The sequence below is a fragment of the Electrophorus electricus genome, chromosome 3 (genome assembly GCF_041902795.1).
Source record: "Electrophorus electricus isolate QZ-2024a chromosome 3, ASM4190279v1, whole genome shotgun sequence".
Lineage (NCBI taxonomy): Eukaryota > Metazoa > Chordata > Actinopteri > Gymnotiformes > Gymnotidae > Electrophorus > Electrophorus electricus.
In genome coordinates this window covers 41130507-41149644 of record NC_137499.1, presented here as the reverse complement: position 1 = coordinate 41149644, position 19138 = coordinate 41130507, and the positions used below count along the sequence as shown (strand labels likewise).

Below are 19138 nucleotides of genomic sequence, written 5' to 3'. Positions count from 1 at the left end.
ATATATCACATGCTATTGTGCATTTTTAATGTGCAATGAACTACCTGTAATTTATTCATTATTCCTGTATACTGCTCAGAGAAATTGAACATCAATATCAGTCAGTCAGCAGTGTCTATCTGTCTCTCATCGTACTTTGGGCATGCAGGCAGGGGTGAGTTTTTATGGTTACAGGGAACAACAGCAATGATCGTGTAATTTAACATATTTTACATTACATTTGGGATGTAAGTCTTTATAGTTACCTGGTATCTCTTTTTATATATTTTGTTATGAATGAATATATATTCATTCATAACAGAATATTAATATATTAATTCATAACAAAATATTAAAAAGAGATACCGGGTAACCATCCATATGACACTGCATATGTCAATAGCAGCCTTCTTTGTCTCTCCAGAACTGGAACTAGCCCAGGGGCGTGTTTATGGTCTGTCTATGCATAGTTTCCCTGTGACGTTACATTATTATTGGATCGCCCACCTGGAGGACAAAACGAAGGCAAATTCTCTACTGCCCACCAATTATATTTACGAGGTTTGTTTACCTCAAACACCGTCATTAGCAAAAAGTTGATGGTGTCAATCCAGGAAAAAATGAACAACCCAGGATTGTCTTCTCATTGGTTGCTGCACACAGTTGAGCACTGAATCTTTTGTGGTAAACGTATACCTGCACTACACTTAGTTTACTTAGTGACTTTATTTCTATGAAGCAACACGCAACAAATCTCACGAGGTGGGAAAAACAAGAAATAGAATTCTTCTGTAAAACTCTCTATAATTTATTCCCAAGTATACAGCTCAGACTAATTTATCGTCAGTCTCAGTCAGTCAGCGGTGTCTGTCTCTCTCTCCTCGTGAGCAGTGTCTATCTCTCTCTCATCATACCATGGGCACGCAGGCCTCCTGGTTTACTCCATCTGGTTAAACTGTCTCATTGCACTCTCTTATTGTGAAGTATTGCCATAGTTTCTCTGTGTGTGCTGAGTGTTACCTGTGTTTGTCTTCCTGGTTTACAGTCTGTTTTGTCTCCCAGATTTTGCCTTTGACTCATCCCATATCGGTATGTTCATCTAGTTTGACTGTTTACTGGTATTTTACTTTTTAAGCTGTTTTCCAGGTTTGTTCTCTAGCAAGACCCATTTATGATTTGTTTACTCTCTCTGGGTTTTTGACCTGTTTCTGTTTTTTGATGCTCCCTAATAAACCTGAACTGCTCATGTGGTCTTATCACTAATAATCCTGAACCGTTTGATTTTACCTGCAAGTGTCTGACCTCCATCTTTTGCATAACAATAAAATATCTCAGTTTTCACAATTAAAAAAAGAGTACAAAGGACAAAATCCATGTTTTGTGGAAGCAAACATGTGCACATATGCAGTGTTGTCTAAAATAAATCAGGTTTATGTAGAGAAGGCTTCTGCAGGCTTCAGTGTAAAGCCTCAGAAGGCCTCTGTGTCAGGTCTTGGACTAAGGCCAGGACATCACGAGATGGACTGAAAGAGACAATGTTATTGTGATGAACACCAGGTGGTTTGAATGAGATCACTGTTTTGTTTTTTTGTTTTTTTATTTTAAATAATAACACTCTTTATGTTTGGAGATAATGAAGAACAGGATAGTTGTATAAATGAAGTGATCAAATGTTTTGGGGTATCTTAAGGTCAAGAGGCTTTTTTGTATTGAGCTTTATTAGTATTGAGTAAGATCTCTGTTTTTAAAATACTTCAAAGAGTTCTTTGGCTAAGCAAGGTTCATTATCTTACCATGAGTGCAGGGTGATACTGACCTGCAACTTTATCTTGTAGGTGTTTGGTGGTGTGTCTTGAGGTCATCTTTGTTTAAAAAAAGGAAAATCTTCCAAAGGGATATAATGGTGTCAAGCTTCAATTTGCATAGTGGTGGATCTCAGTTTGCATATAATGATATAATGGTAGAGATGTCAAACATTGGTATGTAAAAGAAGGTGGGGCAATTACATAATCACTTCTGAAAACTGTACAAAAATTTGTGTTCCTTGTGTGATTGTCAGACATTCTCTGGACAATGACTCATTTGTACGTTATGTTGACCTGCTGTTAATAAACATGGGACTTGCTATTCTCTTCAATTAATGCTCGAGTCTGCATGTTTATTTCTCTATTTGAGTGTACTTAATATTAATGTAATTTGGGAAAAATTAAGGAATCCCAGCAGCAAAAGGCCTCTGAATTTTGAAGTCAGGTGGCGGCACCATCAGTTTGTTTTTGTCAGATGATCTGAGGGCCCTTGAGGGTACATGCCTGGTGATCATACTGCTGAGATATAGAGGGGCAATACCATGTAAACACTACATGGTAAGCAGTAGTATTTTAAAGTCAATACTGGATAACACAGGTAAACATAACAAAAAATAACATTCAATTAGTGTCCTCTGTTTTTATTAGATGCTTTTTGAAATGCATGTTACAAGTGAACAATTCATGGAAAAAATGAACCAATTCAGTTGTTAATTAAGAACAGGCTACAAGAACAGAATGTAGGATTCACCATTACGCTGATAGGTGTCTAGCTAACTTTCTAGCTCAATTCAGGTTCTTTGTCAAATATTACTAAGACCTATTATTTTTGTGGATTTCCAACCAAATTACTCTCCTTAAGTTATTTAAACCATTCAACTGATATATAGGCATCTATAATATTATTGATAATGATATGCCATCAATATGATAATTATATGCTACATAGCATAGAGAAGGCATCAAACCATTAGTTATTTTAGTGCCAAGATAAACACAAACAACAAAACCTGTTTCAAAATGTTACATAGATTTATTGGAACACTCAAAAATAGAGATGGTATAATATAAATAATGATGTTGTAGTCCCTGAGCTAAGCTTTGTACTAACAAAAGTAAGGGATGATACTTTATTTTCATGACTTGACTATGAGTGTATACATGTGTGCTGAAAGACTCTTGCTCTTAACCCAACACTTGGATGATAGCAGGAAGTGAGAGTAGGATGACTGATGTAACAGAGAGGAACAGATAGGTATCACCATTTCTGGGTTTGGCAGTGATGACCGTAGTAGTCATAGCAGATGCAGGGTTACTGGCACTGGTGACGGTCAAAACAGATGTTGTGTTAAGGAGAGAATGCACCGTCTTCAGCAGGAATGAGGTGAAGTCTGAGGTTTTGGAGAAAGTCATTATTGATTTCTGAGTAACCACATCCACCTGCAGGCTTTTGCTGGAGCTGGAGTTGGTGCTGTTGGAGTTGGTGCTGTTGGAGTTGGTGCTGTTGGAGTTGGTGCTGTTGGGGTTGGTGATGTTGGGGTTGGTGATGTTGGGGTTGGCTGTGCTAGTGAGCAAAGTCAGGACCGCTGCCTGGAACCACGACGCCCCAACCTTACACATCAGAGGTCCTCCTCTTTCACTCTGAGAGGGAGAGAGTCCAAGAGACAAAAGTCAGTAAGAGATAATAATTACAGGACAGATTACCACACACACATTATGACTTTGGATAACAAAACTGGTTTTGGCACTCATTTTATAAACTTTATTCCAATGAGCATTTGGTCCCTGTAGAGGAAATGTGTTTTTCATTTGCTGGGTAAATGAAACAGAACAGTGTGTACTAGGTACCAGATAAAAACATCTATGTCTCTTCTGGGTAAAGAGGTCCGAGCAATTTCCATCTTTGCAATAAACATCCAAATCCCGTGTCACAGGTATTCCTTGTTATTTAGAATAATTTATTGTTAAGTAAAATCAAACACTGTCAGTGGTTTCCTGTCTCATGTCCTTGTTTCATTTTCTCCGTTCCTGTTCTGGTCCTTGTTTTGGGTTTCGCTGTTTCATTAGTTTCACTTGTTTCTTGTTTCCCTCTACTTAGCCCTCATTACCCTGTGTATTTATATCCTGTGTTTCACTAGTCTTGTCGCTGGTCATTGTTGGTCCCTGCCTTGGCTCTGTCCTAGCTTATATCATGTTCTCTCACTCTTCCATGTTGTACATTTTTATTTAGCTTGTTCAGTTATTTTCCTGGATTTTGTGTTACTTTCTGTTCTATCATGTTTCCTGGAGTTGTGCATGTTGGTAATGTGACCCTGGACCATTATTTTGACCCTGTTATTGGATTGGCCCTTAAGAAATCTCACTCTTCTCAGTGCATGCGTCTGCCATGTTACACACTGTAAAACAATGATCAAAAAACATTTTAAAATCGTAAAATTAGACTCCATTTTTTGTTCCCCTGGAAAGCAAGACTTAAATATCACAATGCTTAGTCTCTATTGGTAAAATTGTAATGGTCAGTAATTTGTGTACTCTTCCTTTAAGTAAAATGTGTGTGCATGTATGCCGTGCAGAAGAGGGTTTTTGCTTTGTGCTGTACACGGCAGAGACTACTGGACCTATAGCTCTTTTTTGTCTTTTCCATTTCTCTAAGTAACGCGTTTAAAAGCTCTGGATGTTTTCTACAGTTCATGTATGAACATTTTGCAAGATTCCAAGAGCAGGCTTATATCACGTAGTGAATAAACCAGCAAGATTACTGTAAAACTAAGTTGAGTCTGACTCACATCTCCTCCACGTGCTTCAAAGGTCTCTCTCTTCTAGTTCCAAAGCTCTCTGCTAATTTGGGTTGGAGTATAACTTAAATAGGACTAACTCCAAGCGTTACAACGTCCTTGTAAGCTCTTGATTTAAACTGGCTTTTAGAAATAAAAAGAATGTTGTTTATGTTAAGTAGACACCTGTTCTAGTGGAAAGGCTTGTGTGCAGATGCTGGTAGATGCAGATGCACTATCACAGCTCACGATAGAAGTGTTGATTTGCTGAAGAGTTTGTTGAGCTACAGCAAGAAAGAAAACAAAGAGACTTAAATTATTTGGAAATGAACAAACACTAGTTAGTTTATTGCTAATTATATGCTAATTATTATTTCTCTCTCTCACCCACACCCACACACACACCCACACACCCACCCACCCACACACACACACCTGTGTGCACACACACCCACACCCACCCACACCCACACCCACCCTGTACCTCCTCCTCCTGAGCCCCAGCCAGCTGCCCAGCACTGAGTGTTCACAGCAAAGTTGTTGCTGCCCTGGTCCACACATATGGGCTGGATGTAGTTGGACAGCGTTGGTTTAACGGTCAGCTGCAGCACTGCTATGTTGTTTTGTGAAGTGTTGCTGAACGTGATGTTTGCCACTTTGATGGACACCTCGTTGGAGTTGCTGCCGTTCTGCATGAGGCGGCCCAGGATCACGGTCCAGTCAGAAGCGTTGGTGGAGCTGGAGAGAAATGTAGGACAATCAAAGCTCAGAGCTGCTGCCCATGTGTGTTGATGTGGTCCTGACCACTGACTGTGGCTTTTGTTTGTTAATTGTTTGGTATTATCTGCCCATGACTTTTACCCAGAGAAGCAGTCAGCAGAGCTCATGACAAACTGGGCAGCGATCAGCGTTCCTCCGCAGACATGGGTACCATTACGCTGAACACTTGCCATCCACGGCCACATGCCAGCAGACGCCAAGCCAGTGCCCGCTCCCGAAAGGTCATTCAGGTTGGCATTGCCACATACCACAGCTGCAGAAAGAGAAGAAATGAAGGCAACTGAAGACTGACAGGAGAGTGTAGTTCATCCATGAAGCAGTACTTGTAGCAACAGTAGTGGTAATGTGGGCAGTTGTGGTAATGTTTGTAGTACTTGTAGTGGTGACAATAACAGTGACAGGATCCACAGCCACAGGTTGTATCTTACATATACTCTGCACTCCACAGGCAAAATATGCCACACTGCTACTGATAAAAGCCTTAGTTTTGATTGTGTGTTGTGGACGGTCTTACGTGGAGCGGTGGTCATGGTGGTTGTGGTCACAACAGTGGTGGCAGGAGGCAGGTTACTGCAGGACACATTCAGGTCTGCATTAGTTCCATTAGACGTGTACGTGACGAAGCCTGGCTGGTTGCTGGTGATCACCTGGTTGATCCATTTCTGGTACTGAGACACTCTGGTGTACACACCAGGGTAATTTGCCTGAGCACAACCATTACCAAAGCTCACAATCCCAGCCTGGATCCAAATAGAACCTTGTTTGATGACTAGTGGACCTCCAGAATCACCCTGTGTAGTGCAGAGAGATTTTCATGTTCTCCAAAATGAACACATTGTTAAACAGAAAAAGTACTAAAATCAAGCAGAATATGGTAAAATTACCTGACACGAGTCTTTCCCTCCTGGTAAAGCTCCAGCACAAATCATGTTGCCTGTGATTCCTCCACCATATAAGCAGAAACATTGCCTGTTTCCAATAATTGGGACTTGCACTTCCTGTAGGTACCCAGGAGATGGAAGACTTGCTGTAACACACATTAAACATTAAATTAGATATCATGAAAATTGGTATTAGTATTTTTTCCCATGTAGCTTCATTACTAATACTAGTAAGTGTCCTGGATTTTGAGGGATCGTAGCGTAAAAGCAAATAAAATAAAACTGGGCCTACTCAAAGTAGTATCCTGCTTTTTATTACAGTCCTTCCTAATCAGACTGAAGTCCTTCGTGAAGCCTCTCACAGAGGTTAGAGACTGTCTACCCAGTTAATGTTAATAGTAGCACACTTCATCCAGAAAATCTTCATACCATAAACCAAAAGTACTAATTATAAACAATAAGTATAAAACTGACAACTGTAGAATAAATCGATATTATATTTTTATCTCCTGCATAGCAGGTGCTAGCAACACAAAGAACATAGGTCCAGTGCCCAGGGTGCACACACAGTATCATACTGATAAAATATATGTAAGTCACTCTGGATAAGAGTGTATGCTGATGTAATGTAATATAATGTAAATATTAGGCTCAGTTGTTTTATGTAATAGTTATGGCTTGTCAGGGGAAAGGAAAGTGAGAGAGGCTCCTTTTCATTGTTCATCTCAATGTCCTATTAGTGAACTTCCATTTACATTACATTTATGGCATTTAGCTGATGCTTTTATCCAAAGCAACTTATAATTATGACTGAATACAACTTGAGTAATTGAGGGTTAAGGGCCTTGCTCAGGGGCTCAACAGTGGCAACCAGCAACCTTCTAATTACAACTCAAGTACCATAACCACTGAGCTACCACTTCCATAACAGAGAGGTGCTGTATGTGGATATAAGATTTAGGATCAGTCCATCAGTGTCTGTTCATCAGGATGTAACTGATGCTCCTGTTCTGATCCCACATCAGTATTCTCAGTTTAATGAGTTTGATAGTTTACATATGGAGCTTAATAAGACAACCTTTACTGTTTCTCACCTCCAGAGCCGATGTTCCCCCAGCCAGTGACCCAGGACAGGGTTCCATTGAAGAAGGTGCTACCAGAGGCAGCCAGACAGATAGGAGTGACGTAGGGGGTGAAGGTCACTGTGGAAGACAGCTGAAGCAGGGCCATGTCATTGTCATTGGTATCTGAATTGTAGTTGGGGTTTATGGTGACACTTGTGACAGATCTGAACACCTGATTCATGTTGGTTCCTTCCAGAGTCTCTGTACCCAGATACACAGTAACCTGAGAGGCAGTATATCTGAAAAATGAGTAGAAACATTCTTATATCACCTTCACCTGGTTTTACAGTTGCATTACAGTCATGTTTTGTGAATTATAGATTGTGAGCTACATAATTTGTGTCTTACTTGGTATTTGCAAAGCAGTGTGCCGCTGTCAGAACCCAGCCACTGTTGATGAGGGATCCACCGCAGAAATGGAAATTATAGGCATGATGAATGCTGACTTGCCAAGGCCAAGAACCTGCAGCAGCATTCTGTCCTCCCACTATCTTGTTGTTCAAAGGAGCCACACCACACACTGAAGAAATGGCAGACAAATGGTTGTCTAGCTAGATGTTTGACTCTCTGTCTGAGCTAATTTACATGCTATGCATATATGATCGTATTAATCCATGTTTAAGAGGAATGAGAAGAAATATTTGTATACAGCTTCAAGAGAAGGTTTGTGAACCCCAGAAGTATTACAGGGATTTCTGCATAATCTAGCAGTCCATTAGCACTCAGTAGCTGAAATATTTGCGTCCCACTGCCCAAAACACTTTTTCTATAGAAAAAAGGAAATATACAGATACAGTTTCAGTTCAGTTCAGTCATAATTGTAAGTGACTTTGGATAAAAGTGTCAGATAAATCCTATAAATATATATTTTAAACACTTTTAAACAAGTAATGTTCCTAGAATTTTACCTTATTAATCTTTTAAAACACTTCTTTAATACAGACAGGGTAAAGTGAAATGTTCTGATTGTTATCTTAAATACCATTTAAATGTTCTTCTGCTCATACATCGTCATACACTGTTAACTTTTTTCACATCTTGCTTTCTCCCCAAATCTTATTTACTGAATTGTGTGCCATCTATTATAAAGTCTATAACAGCATCTTTATTTTATTTCATAAAAGAAAAAGTAGAATGAGCACTTCCAGTGCAGTTCAGTGGTTCTCAATGACATTTGTTCCCTAAGCCACCTAAAAGGTGCCTATTGTTATTAGGTATATGTAATTGTAGTGAGCACAGATTACACCTTATTCCTCTGATAACATCTTCATCTCCTGCCCACAGACAGGAACCAGTAACTTACCACTCAGCTGTGAGTCGCACCCTGGAACACAGAACAAAGACAAGGTCCCATGAATTTAACATTTTATTTATTTATTTTGATGTATACTCAAGCAGGATTATGCAAGGATGAAAAGATGCATATGAGAATATTTAATATATAATAAATCTTTTTTTCTGGGTATGTTTTCTATTGTTCTTGGAAAAATAACGTTTTTGGTCACATTTCAGCTCAAGTACTCGGATAGAATGAACACTTCCAGTGCATTTCAGTGGTTCTCAATGACATATTTGTTCCCTAAGCCACATAAAAGGTGTTTATTGTTATTAGGTATATGTAATTGTAGTGAACATAGATTACACCTTATTCCTCTGATAACATTTGGTTTGGTATGGTTGAGCCATCTTCATCTCCTGCCCACAGACAGGAACCAGGACCCCTCTGGCTCCACGACGCCTATCAACAACAGTCATAAAAGGGCACTAATGGCTTGCCATCCCTGCCTGACCATCTGACTTTCTTCTCCCTTCTTCCAGGACATCCTGAATGTCATAAATCCAGGGTGGAATGCAAGAACCTTCTCCCATCCTGTTTATCCTTCTGGAACTATGTCCTTAATTTCCATCAGACTCTAATTTACCAGGACAATCAAACTTCTCTATGCACATCCCAAGGACAAAGACACTTCCACATGAATGTATTTGTAAAAGCTCTCAATATGTATAATAAATACATTCTTTCATATGTCCATTGTGCCATATGGCAAGGAGAAATGTTGATATGTTTCTTTTCCCACAAATATAAGCTCGACAAAATAATAACAGTTCAATGTTGAGTTCACTATGACCTCCAGTGGTAATAAGTTCAAATAATGTCTGAATATTTTTGGTATAATCCTCAAATTGTGGTATTTGTTTATATTATTTTTGGTAATTTGTACATGATAATGAAAAAATAATTAATTTTACTCATAATTATATTCATTACAGTTGACTTCCTTAGGCTTGTTGTAAACAAAACTGCTAACCACTTCTAACTATTTATTGGAAATCATATCTGAACCAAATAGACAGAATATAATAAAGTTCAAGTAGAAAGAAATTGTTATGAATTTTCTTCTATGCAGATGAAAACATCAGGAGAATTGGGAGTGTTGTTTCACGGTTGTACAGCTGCAGCAATCAGTTCAGGATCTTTTATGATGTCTCTGAACCGCTTGTGACTTCCTGCTTGTAGAGCTGTAAGCAAGGGCCTACAGACTGCAGGATGACACAAGCTTCTTCAACTTTTCCTGCAGTTCAGAAAAAGTTGGCAGCAGGAAACCATTTTTTTTTGTTTTTGTTTTACAAACTGAATTTCGCTACCATGGCTGTTGACATCCTCCTGTGAGGATCCTCTGTGCATACTGGTTCATATGAGGCCAGGGGTGCTGTCCTTCCATAGCATCCGCTACTGTTCAGCAATGAGCTGAAACCAATGGTTCTACCACTGAGCCCGCTGCTATACACATGACTACGTGTGATTGGTCTAACAAAGTCACGTAAGATGTTATTGATTGGTGAACAGAACTATCCAAGATGTGTTTAAATGAAGCATAGAAAAGCGTAGAAGTAAAAATTGTTTAAAAATGTAACGGGAGGAACAGAGATGAATGTAATATAGTAAAAGGACAATTATGACCTCACAAATGTACTCAAGAGTATAAAGTATCCTCTAGTAAATTATCTCTTAAAAGTATAGTTTGTTCAATGTTAATTAAATAAATGTAAAAGTGTAAATGTTGCCCATTACTGACCACCTCTGCAAGGATGTAAAACAAAAGCTATTCGGAACGCCAATATGTGTCTTGTATGTAAGAATGCTGGTGTAACTTTAATAAAACTTTCCAGTAAAGTTTGGTAGAGAAGTGAAACTGTGGCCAATAAGAATAAATGAATAATATTAAATTAATTTCAATCACAAAGTTAAAGGTTCTCTGGCCCCATTAATTTATGAAATAGACTACAGTGGATAAAGTTCCCTTTAAAATTTTACTCATTCATTTTTTGACAATCAATTTTTTAGGAAATTGATTTTGTTCTGTTTTTTCTACATTTATTTTCAATGATGCTCTTACATACATCCTGTCTACTTTAAATGGTTCCTGTTTGACAACTGAACAAACTGACAGTCAGAATGACCAATGAGCTCAGCGTGTTTTCATAGTCATTATATTTCTACTTATGGATTTGACAACATTACATGTTTTACTGAGAATAAGACCAATTTGCAGTTTAACTTGACACCTTGTATATGTCGGCTTATATCTGACATTATATATCTGACCAGTAATATACTCTCTGCATATAAACTGGTTAGTTTAGTTCTATTTTTAGTCATGTTTGAAGTCCACTTTGGTTTAGAGAGCAGGTAAATAAACATTCAAAAGTGTACTGATGTTTGCCTGAGGCAACACCATCCCTCACATCACAACGTCCTTACATATACCTACACAGACAAAAGGAAACACACACACAACTACACTTACTCCCTAAGTAGAAAGCACAGATCAAACCCACACCCTAAACAAAATGACAGTCACTCCCTTCTTACCAGTGAATACACAACATAAGGAACAAAGTGGAGTATATACAAATATACAATGGCAAAACTACTAAGGCAAACACAAGTGCAAAGTCAAAACTGGAAGCAAGATCATACACTAGGTCAAATATCATACACTATTAAACAAACGTCTCAAAACAAATATCACTGACTTCCTCTCTCTAGCTTCTTCTTATTATTAATCCTTGAGGCAGGTGGAGTCCTGCCTTATGATATGCTGAAAACATGAAGCACTGTACTGAAATGTGGAACTGGACCTGTAATGGAACATAATCAGACTCCACCCCCCCCCCCCCCAAATGAACACAGAACATAACCCCCCACACATAAGAGTAAACATCTAGCATCTAGAATTCACAAAACAAAAACATCCAATTAGCACCTTGATAGAGCATTTATAGGGTTTAGGCGGTATGGGTGTTGTCTGATGGGTGGACGGGATCCTACCTCTATATAATGTTGTAGCACAGAAATGGGGACATCAGAAAACCAAGAGGGGAATTTATTTATAAGTGCAGTTAAGTTAACCTGAGCTGCAAGGAGAATGCCAGACAACTTTTGCAGAAGAGCTTGCAATGCGAGGGAATTGGGGAGACAGGCACAAAGTAAGCAGTTCTGGCCGAGATGCAGGTCATCTTGCTCAGGTGAATACTCACTGGTTACTGTGGTGGTAGCTACTGGAACAGAAACATCTGAGGGGGTCTGTATGGTCAAAACTTTATCTGAGTTAGGTGAGTGCTGGTAGTCTATATATGGCTTTAACAGGTTTATATGACATAGACGTGATTTGTGTCAACGGTCCAGGGTGGCTAATACATAATTAGTGGGAGATACCTTTGATTACACAACATACAGGCCAGAAAATCATGTACTAAGAGAACCTGAAAAGGGGCAAAAAGGCAAGTACACAATCTCCTACTTCAAATGAACTCGAGACTGCTTTGGCAGAACATTCGTTTTTGCTAGCCTAATCACAGATGGCGCACAACCTCTATTGAAGTTTATCAATGAAGTCACTTACAGGTGAATACAAAACTGAGGGACGATCAGACAACCATTGTTTGTTCAGTAATTTAAGCAGACCTCGCATTTATCGACCAAAAGTAGGGAGTTTGGGCTAAAGCCAATAGATTCCTGCACTGTATCCCAAATGGCAAACAATAACAAGGGCACTCCCTCATCCCAATCTTTATCAAAATCATGACAGTATGTTTTTAACATGTTCTTGAAGGTCTGATGGAACCTTTCTAGGGCTCCATGGGACACTGAATAGTAAGTGCTAGACACCTGATGCTGAATTTTTAATTTGCCAACTACTTGTACAAACAGGGTCAACATGAAATTAGAACATGGTGCAAAACTTAATGCTTAAACTATAGCTTTAGATTTAAGGGGAATGGCCTCAGGGAACCTGATAGCAGCACACATAAGTGTAAGGAGGCAGCTATTTCCAGACCAGGTTTTGACCATCACAATCTAATAACAATCTCCCAAAAGGCTCACTGACAATGCAGAAGGGATCACTTAAATTTACAGCATTTTAGCTGACACTTTTATCCAAAGCAACTTACAATTATGATTAAGTACAACTTGAGGGTTAAGGACCTTGCGCAGGGGCACAACAGTGGCAATTTGGCAGTTGTGGCACTTCCGATTACAGAAACCTTCCAATTACAAGTCAAGTACCTTAACCACTGAGCTACCACTGCTCACTTAATTAGGTTTTCCAACCATTTGACAAGTGTGATAAGAACAACAGTAATTAACTATGTCGCCATTTACAAAGGGCCAAAGGAAATGTGACAAAATGTGCTGTACAGTTTTCCTACTGCCTAGATGTCCAGATATCGGATGTCCATGAGCCAAATACAAAGCATGAGACCTAAATGGGGTTGGGATAACTATTTGGTAGACCAGGTCCTCATTAATACACCATCTTGAATGGAGTAGTGCTGTTGCTGAGTGGGGGTGCCTGTTTCCCTTCAAAGCAGTGCGTAAGGGATTGGGCTGCCCTTTGTGCAGACATCAACGCAGCTCAGCCTATAGGCTCTGTTGAAATGGGAGTAGATAGAACAGGCTTATCAATAGCGGTACACACATTGTCGGTGTCGGATGCTGAGATAGCAGGCTTAATGACAGAGGGATCACTCATAAATGTGTCAGCCAATGACACAGTATTCCCAAATTTCCGAGCTTCAGCATGCATTAACACACAAGCAGGAAATACTGCCTGTTCAACGGCAACGGGACTCTCATCAAGGGGGCTTGAAACTACTTCAGGTAACGGGATACATTTCCACCCGCAGTGTGATGTCCTAATATAAAGGACACCCCATTCACTGGCAAAGCTGAACTTACAGCTACTCTAACCATGCTCTCAGTTCTAAGCAAAATGTTATGCAGCCGGAGTACTCCTAGTTCAACACCTTGCACTAACACGTCACTACCACAACTGATTTGAAAAGAGCAGTCTCCAACATAAACACGCCAGGACCCATATCACGTAAACCTGTGATGGTCTGTTTGTCTTCATCTGCTTCAAAAAGAGAAAGACTTATCTGTAGATGCAGTACTTACAGTACTTTTTATAACGGCACCATTTTTTTTCTTATGCACCTGTATTGCTAAGCAGGCATTCTTGCGCATAAGCACAGGACAATTAGTTATAATGTGTCCATGCTCATGGCAGTAGAAGCACTCACGTGTTTCCACAGAAACAGCTGAAATGGGGGCATCAGATTTCAGGGAGCTCACAGGAGTCCTTGAGTGAATTGCTTCACTATGGGAAACAGGTGCATTAAAAACAGTTCTGTGAGTCAAATTCATCAGGAAGTGTAGCAGCAGTGGATAGATTACACACTTTTTGTTCATTTAAATACAATATTTTTAGGAAGACAATTCTTGAATTCTTCAACCAGTATGAGCTCTTCAAATTGGTCTAATGTGGTAATGTTACAAGCAGCATGCCACTTCTCTTTTCCCTGGCAAATTCCACAAATGTCTGGTTGGGGTTTTTCTTTAAGCATCTGAAATTGTGTCTATATGCTTCTGGTACGAGTTCATAAGCTTGGAGAGCAGTTGCTTTCACAATGTGGTAATCTAGGCTCTGCTGAAATGATAGGGAGGAACACACATCTTGGGCTTTACCAACTAGCTTACACTGCAGTAAGAGAGACCATACTTTTGTGGTAATAAAAAAAAGAGTGTTTACAGGGAAAAGAGGCCTAACATTGCATAATGTTAATAATTAATATTAATAACATAAAACATAAGGGAGTATAGAGATTCTGTGTCCTTTCAAACACAGGGATTTAGGAGCAACATTTATTGGTGGCCTGTACGGGGACCTTTGGCTGTGGACCCACAATGTTATCAGCACCAACTGATGGATGACCTAAAAACTGCATTGCTCCGAGTGTGATGGTTTAAAATGTTCAAAAGCATGCTGAAATCAAACAGTCTATCAACAATCTCAGAAGGTATGATAAGACAAAAGTCTCCATCAACTTAGTTACAGCCTTTGAAGAACGGCAGGGCACAGCAGGGCATCAATTGGACACTGGAGATATAAAAGATATCTTGTCACAGACAGTTGTGAAAGTAAGGATGAAAAATATTCTCAATGGCACAAATGGAGAACCACATCAAGAATGGATGGGATGATACTCCATTCGACCCACACAGAAACAAGACGTGGGATGTATCAGATAAGAATTCCCACCAAAGATGGATCCCAGTCAGCTAGAAAACATGGAACTGAAGCCAGGAACATGTGTCAATGAGAACATCAACACCCTTCAATGAAAGTGGCTGGAGGAAACAGGGTCATCAAGGAATCAAACTGAAACCAGTCAAAGACTCTTTCAAATGATGCTCAAGAAACGCCTGCCTCAAGAAGTGCAAGATGCATTGGAAGAAGTTGTAGGTTTAACTGAAAAAGAAAAGAAAAAGAGGATGGAACAAATAGTTGCTATTATAACTGCTGTAATAGTTAAGCAAAAAATTGAGACCCCAGTAGTGCCCCATCCAAGTGACACCATCGCAACAAGTCCTAACACAAACAATACTCCACAGAATATAAAAGCAGTGCCAACTACAACTGCTATAATGGCTCAAATGTAATGTTTGTGTGAATAGTGGAGGAAAAGGATGAGGTAGAATACAAGGAGGAATTCAAAGGCCTGTGAACATGTCACCTAATTGTGTTTACCAGCATAGGATGGATATCAATAAATTCACCAGTAATAGATTTTTATGACTACAGCTGGTGAGCAGTCATCCGGACTCCAACCTACATTGACAACACAGTAAGGGTGGATGCTGTACTGCCTCCAAGGCGATGAAAATAGACCAATTTAAGGAGTTGGTATTTTTGGAGAAATTCGAGGCTTGTGTCCCAGAAAGGTTTGTAGTTAATCTAAATGAACAAATGGTTATGTCCATTGTTGACACTGCTGTTCTGGCAGACTAACTTCTGCTCAAGCACAACCTAGCTTTTCATGCTGATAAAGCTGCCAAACCGTCATCTTTCTTGATTCTTCTGGACTGTTCCTCTCTGTCCTCTCAAGCCTTGGTGTGACTGGCTCTGCATGGAAATGGCTTCAGTCCAATCTGGAGGGACGGTCCTATCAGGTAACATGGAGAGGATCCCCATGCAATGCATGTAGACTCTCCACCATTGTCCCCCAAGGCTCAGTATTAGGCCTATCTCTTGTAATCTTCTCTTTGTATACTTGTTGTCTTGGTGACAAAATATCTTCTCATGGCTTCTCCTACCACTGTTATGCTGATGACACCCAATTATTTCTTTCTTTCCCACCCTCCAACTCGTAGCTCTCCTGACATATCTTAGCATGCTTGACTGAATTTGTGTCATGCATGCCCACAAATTGAAGCTCAACCCCGGTAAAACCAAGCTTCTGTACATCCCAGGAACTCCCAGACCTTTCCTTCAAGAACTCCATGGTATCACCATCTGTAGCTGCTCATAGCCTGGGCAAAACTTTGGACAACCAATGATTCAAATCTGACCTGATCTTGCAGATTTCTGCTTTAACATATGAAGGATTTGGCCCTTTCTCTCACAGGAAGCTGCCCAGCTGCTTGTGCAGTCTATTGTAGTCACTTCTAGGCATCAGCATTGATCCCTGTATTTTAACAGCATTCTAGTTTCTTGGCATCTTGGACTCTAACCTACTGTATTTACATTTATGGCATTGAGCTGATGCTTTTATCCAAAGCGACTTACAATTATGACTGAGTACAACTTGAGCAATTGAGGGTTAAGGGTCTTTCTCAGGGGCCCAACAGTGGCAACTTGGCAGTGGTGGGTTTTGAACCAATAACCTTCCAATTGCTCTCATCAGTACCTAAGACACACCCCTTTCCCTCTCGCTGTTCTTCCTGGACTGATCCCTCATTGCATACCAATGCTGACTGATTGCATACCAAAATTCTGACTTATGTTCTTGCCTGTTGTAGAATATTACTTCTGCCTTCATGAAAAATTGGACTTTTTTTTTTCATACCAAATTCACCAGATGCATCCGTTTTTCTATTCTGGTGATTTTCTGGTAATTTTAATGACCTGTTTGAACATGATATTTCCTAAAGTGTGTCACTAAATAAATAAATAAATAAATAAATAAATGATATACTGGCTTTTATTTGAACCAAGTATTTTTGTCACAGGCTGTGTCTGTGCTGCTCCACAGCCATTGGCACTCGGGTCAGCAGATTTGTTACAATTTAAATACAAGTATATATGTTACATCAAAACTGATAGCAGGCCAACTAACAAAACTAATACAAGATTAACATTCATTATCACCAGAATGCCAAGAGTTCAAACATAACAGTAATGAAATAATAAAACCAGCTCTTCCTGATTCTTCCCATCACTGCTGGACTGGTTTAAAAGGATCTCCATCTTTGGTTCCCAATTAAACATTCCTTTACTGTAACCCAACATCTTAATAAAATAATGATCCATTAGTGTGATTTAAATTGGTCCAGGGAAGATTATCCTGTGCTTATCATATCCATGTGGTTTAAGTCCTGAACTTCCTGCTTATGGAATATGTTGAGGACCGGCTTTAAATTATTTTTCAAAACATTTTTTCAGAGATTTTGCACATTTCACCATAGCCAGGGTCAGTACTTTAAAACCAATCAAGCTATTTTTACAGATTTGCAGTTAGTTTAAACCAGGGTTCTCAGCTCAGTCTTTCTGACCCAACAAACAAGCAACAGTTTTGTTTTAATCCATCTTAGATACACCTGTACCAGGTATTCATCATTCTTAATGGCTTTAGCATGGCATGCAGGGGGTGGGGTAGAACATAAATGTGGCCTGTCTTTGGGTTATGAGAACTTAGATGATATGATAACTGAGAGATGTCACCATGCACTCACCAGAAATGGAAGGCATTAACATAAATACCATTAGTTGCTGACATACATAGGCTACAATAAATGAAGAAGCAGTGCACGTGGAATCCCACCCTTCCACCCTCCTCTACAATATTTTTAACAAAACATCCATAGATATAAAACCAAACGAGCTATTTGAACACTAACATACATCCCAGATGTAATAATGCGGATGTAACTTTAATAGAACTTCCAGAGACAGTTTTGGTGGAGAAGTGAATATTCAGTCATGAAATTATGGCTAATAAGATTTAATACATTACCATCACAAAGTTAAAGGTGTCCTGACCTTATTAATTTATAAAAATAGACTACAGAGGACAAAGATCCCTTTAAATATTTACACATTAATTCATTTAAAAAAAGTTTTTTTTAGGGAATTGATTTAATTTAGTTGTCTACTTTAAACGGTTCCTATTTGACAAGTGAACAAACTGACAGTCAAAATGACCAGTGAGCTCAGTGTGTTTTTTCATAGTCAGGCATTATAATATTTCTGTATGTGGATTTGATGACATTAGATGTGCTGCTGAGAATAAGACCAACATGTAGTTTAAGTTGACACCTTGCATGTCTCAGCTTATATCTGACATTACCAATAATAAACTCATGTTTGTTTGCAGTCAAACTGGTTAGGTGAGTTCTTCATTCAGTCATGTTTGAGAGCAGGTAAATAAACATTCAAAAGTGTAGTGATGTTTATAAACTTACCTTTGGGTAGGAAGCTGAGTAGAAACCCCACACAGAGTGTCCTGAACATCACCATTGTCACTTTGACTGAGGTAACACCATCCCTCACATCACAACTTCCTTACATATACCTGCGTATACACCTCTTGCTCTAATCAGTACCTAAGACACACCTCTCTCCCTCTCTCTGTCCCTCCTGGATTGTTTCTAAATGGTTTGTCTATTCATTTTGTTTTTTTGCAATATCTTTATGATGTTTTAGCATGATAAGGAAATAAATTTAGGAATTATTATTAAATAAATAAATGCTATGCTGACTTTCATTTGAAAAAAAAAAGCACAGAAGTATACACATTATATTAAAACTAAAAATCAATATCAAAACAAAAAAAAAGTAGAGGTTGGAGTTGATTAAAAAAAATTAATCTAATTAATTAGAAGCTTTGTAATTAATCAAAATTAATCACATTTTAATCACATTTCAATATTTAACATGAGGAATATTAATTCAAGTTTGGATGATGAATGAATCAATCAATGAACATAAGCTTAAACTTCAAAATCTTGTTTATTTTCCCACCAGTCTACTACACAGACCAATAGATGAGTGCAGAAAACACAGAAAAACAGTTCAGAACACTGGAAATTCTGACCAAAAATGCCAAAGTACTGATTGACTTCAACTGCACCCATTATAAATAAAATAAAATGGATAAAATATTGTCCACCATCATTTAAAATGGCATTAAAAAAAACATCCTCTGACTTCAGTTCTTCTTATTCTTCC

The 19138-nt window shown here is 38.9% G+C and overlaps 1 protein-coding gene across 1 annotated transcript; it reads right to left on the bottom strand.

Annotated features, from left to right (window-relative positions):
• Nucleotides 1-2443: 2443 nt before the first annotated feature.
• On the bottom strand, nt 2444-18427 carry LOC113568521 (polyserase-2-like). Its single transcript, XM_081711619.1, has 10 exons — nt 18373-18427; nt 8647-8667; nt 7692-7863; nt 7314-7582; nt 6223-6365; nt 5853-6129; nt 5420-5591; nt 5043-5296; nt 4745-4842; nt 2444-3425 (listed from the first exon to the last, which is right to left on the bottom strand). The coding sequence occupies exons 1-10, from the start codon at nt 18425-18427 to the stop codon at nt 2970-2972; spliced, it is 1917 nt and encodes a 638-aa protein (XP_081567745.1). The 3' UTR covers nt 2444-2969.
• Nucleotides 18428-19138: the final 711 nt, after the last annotated feature.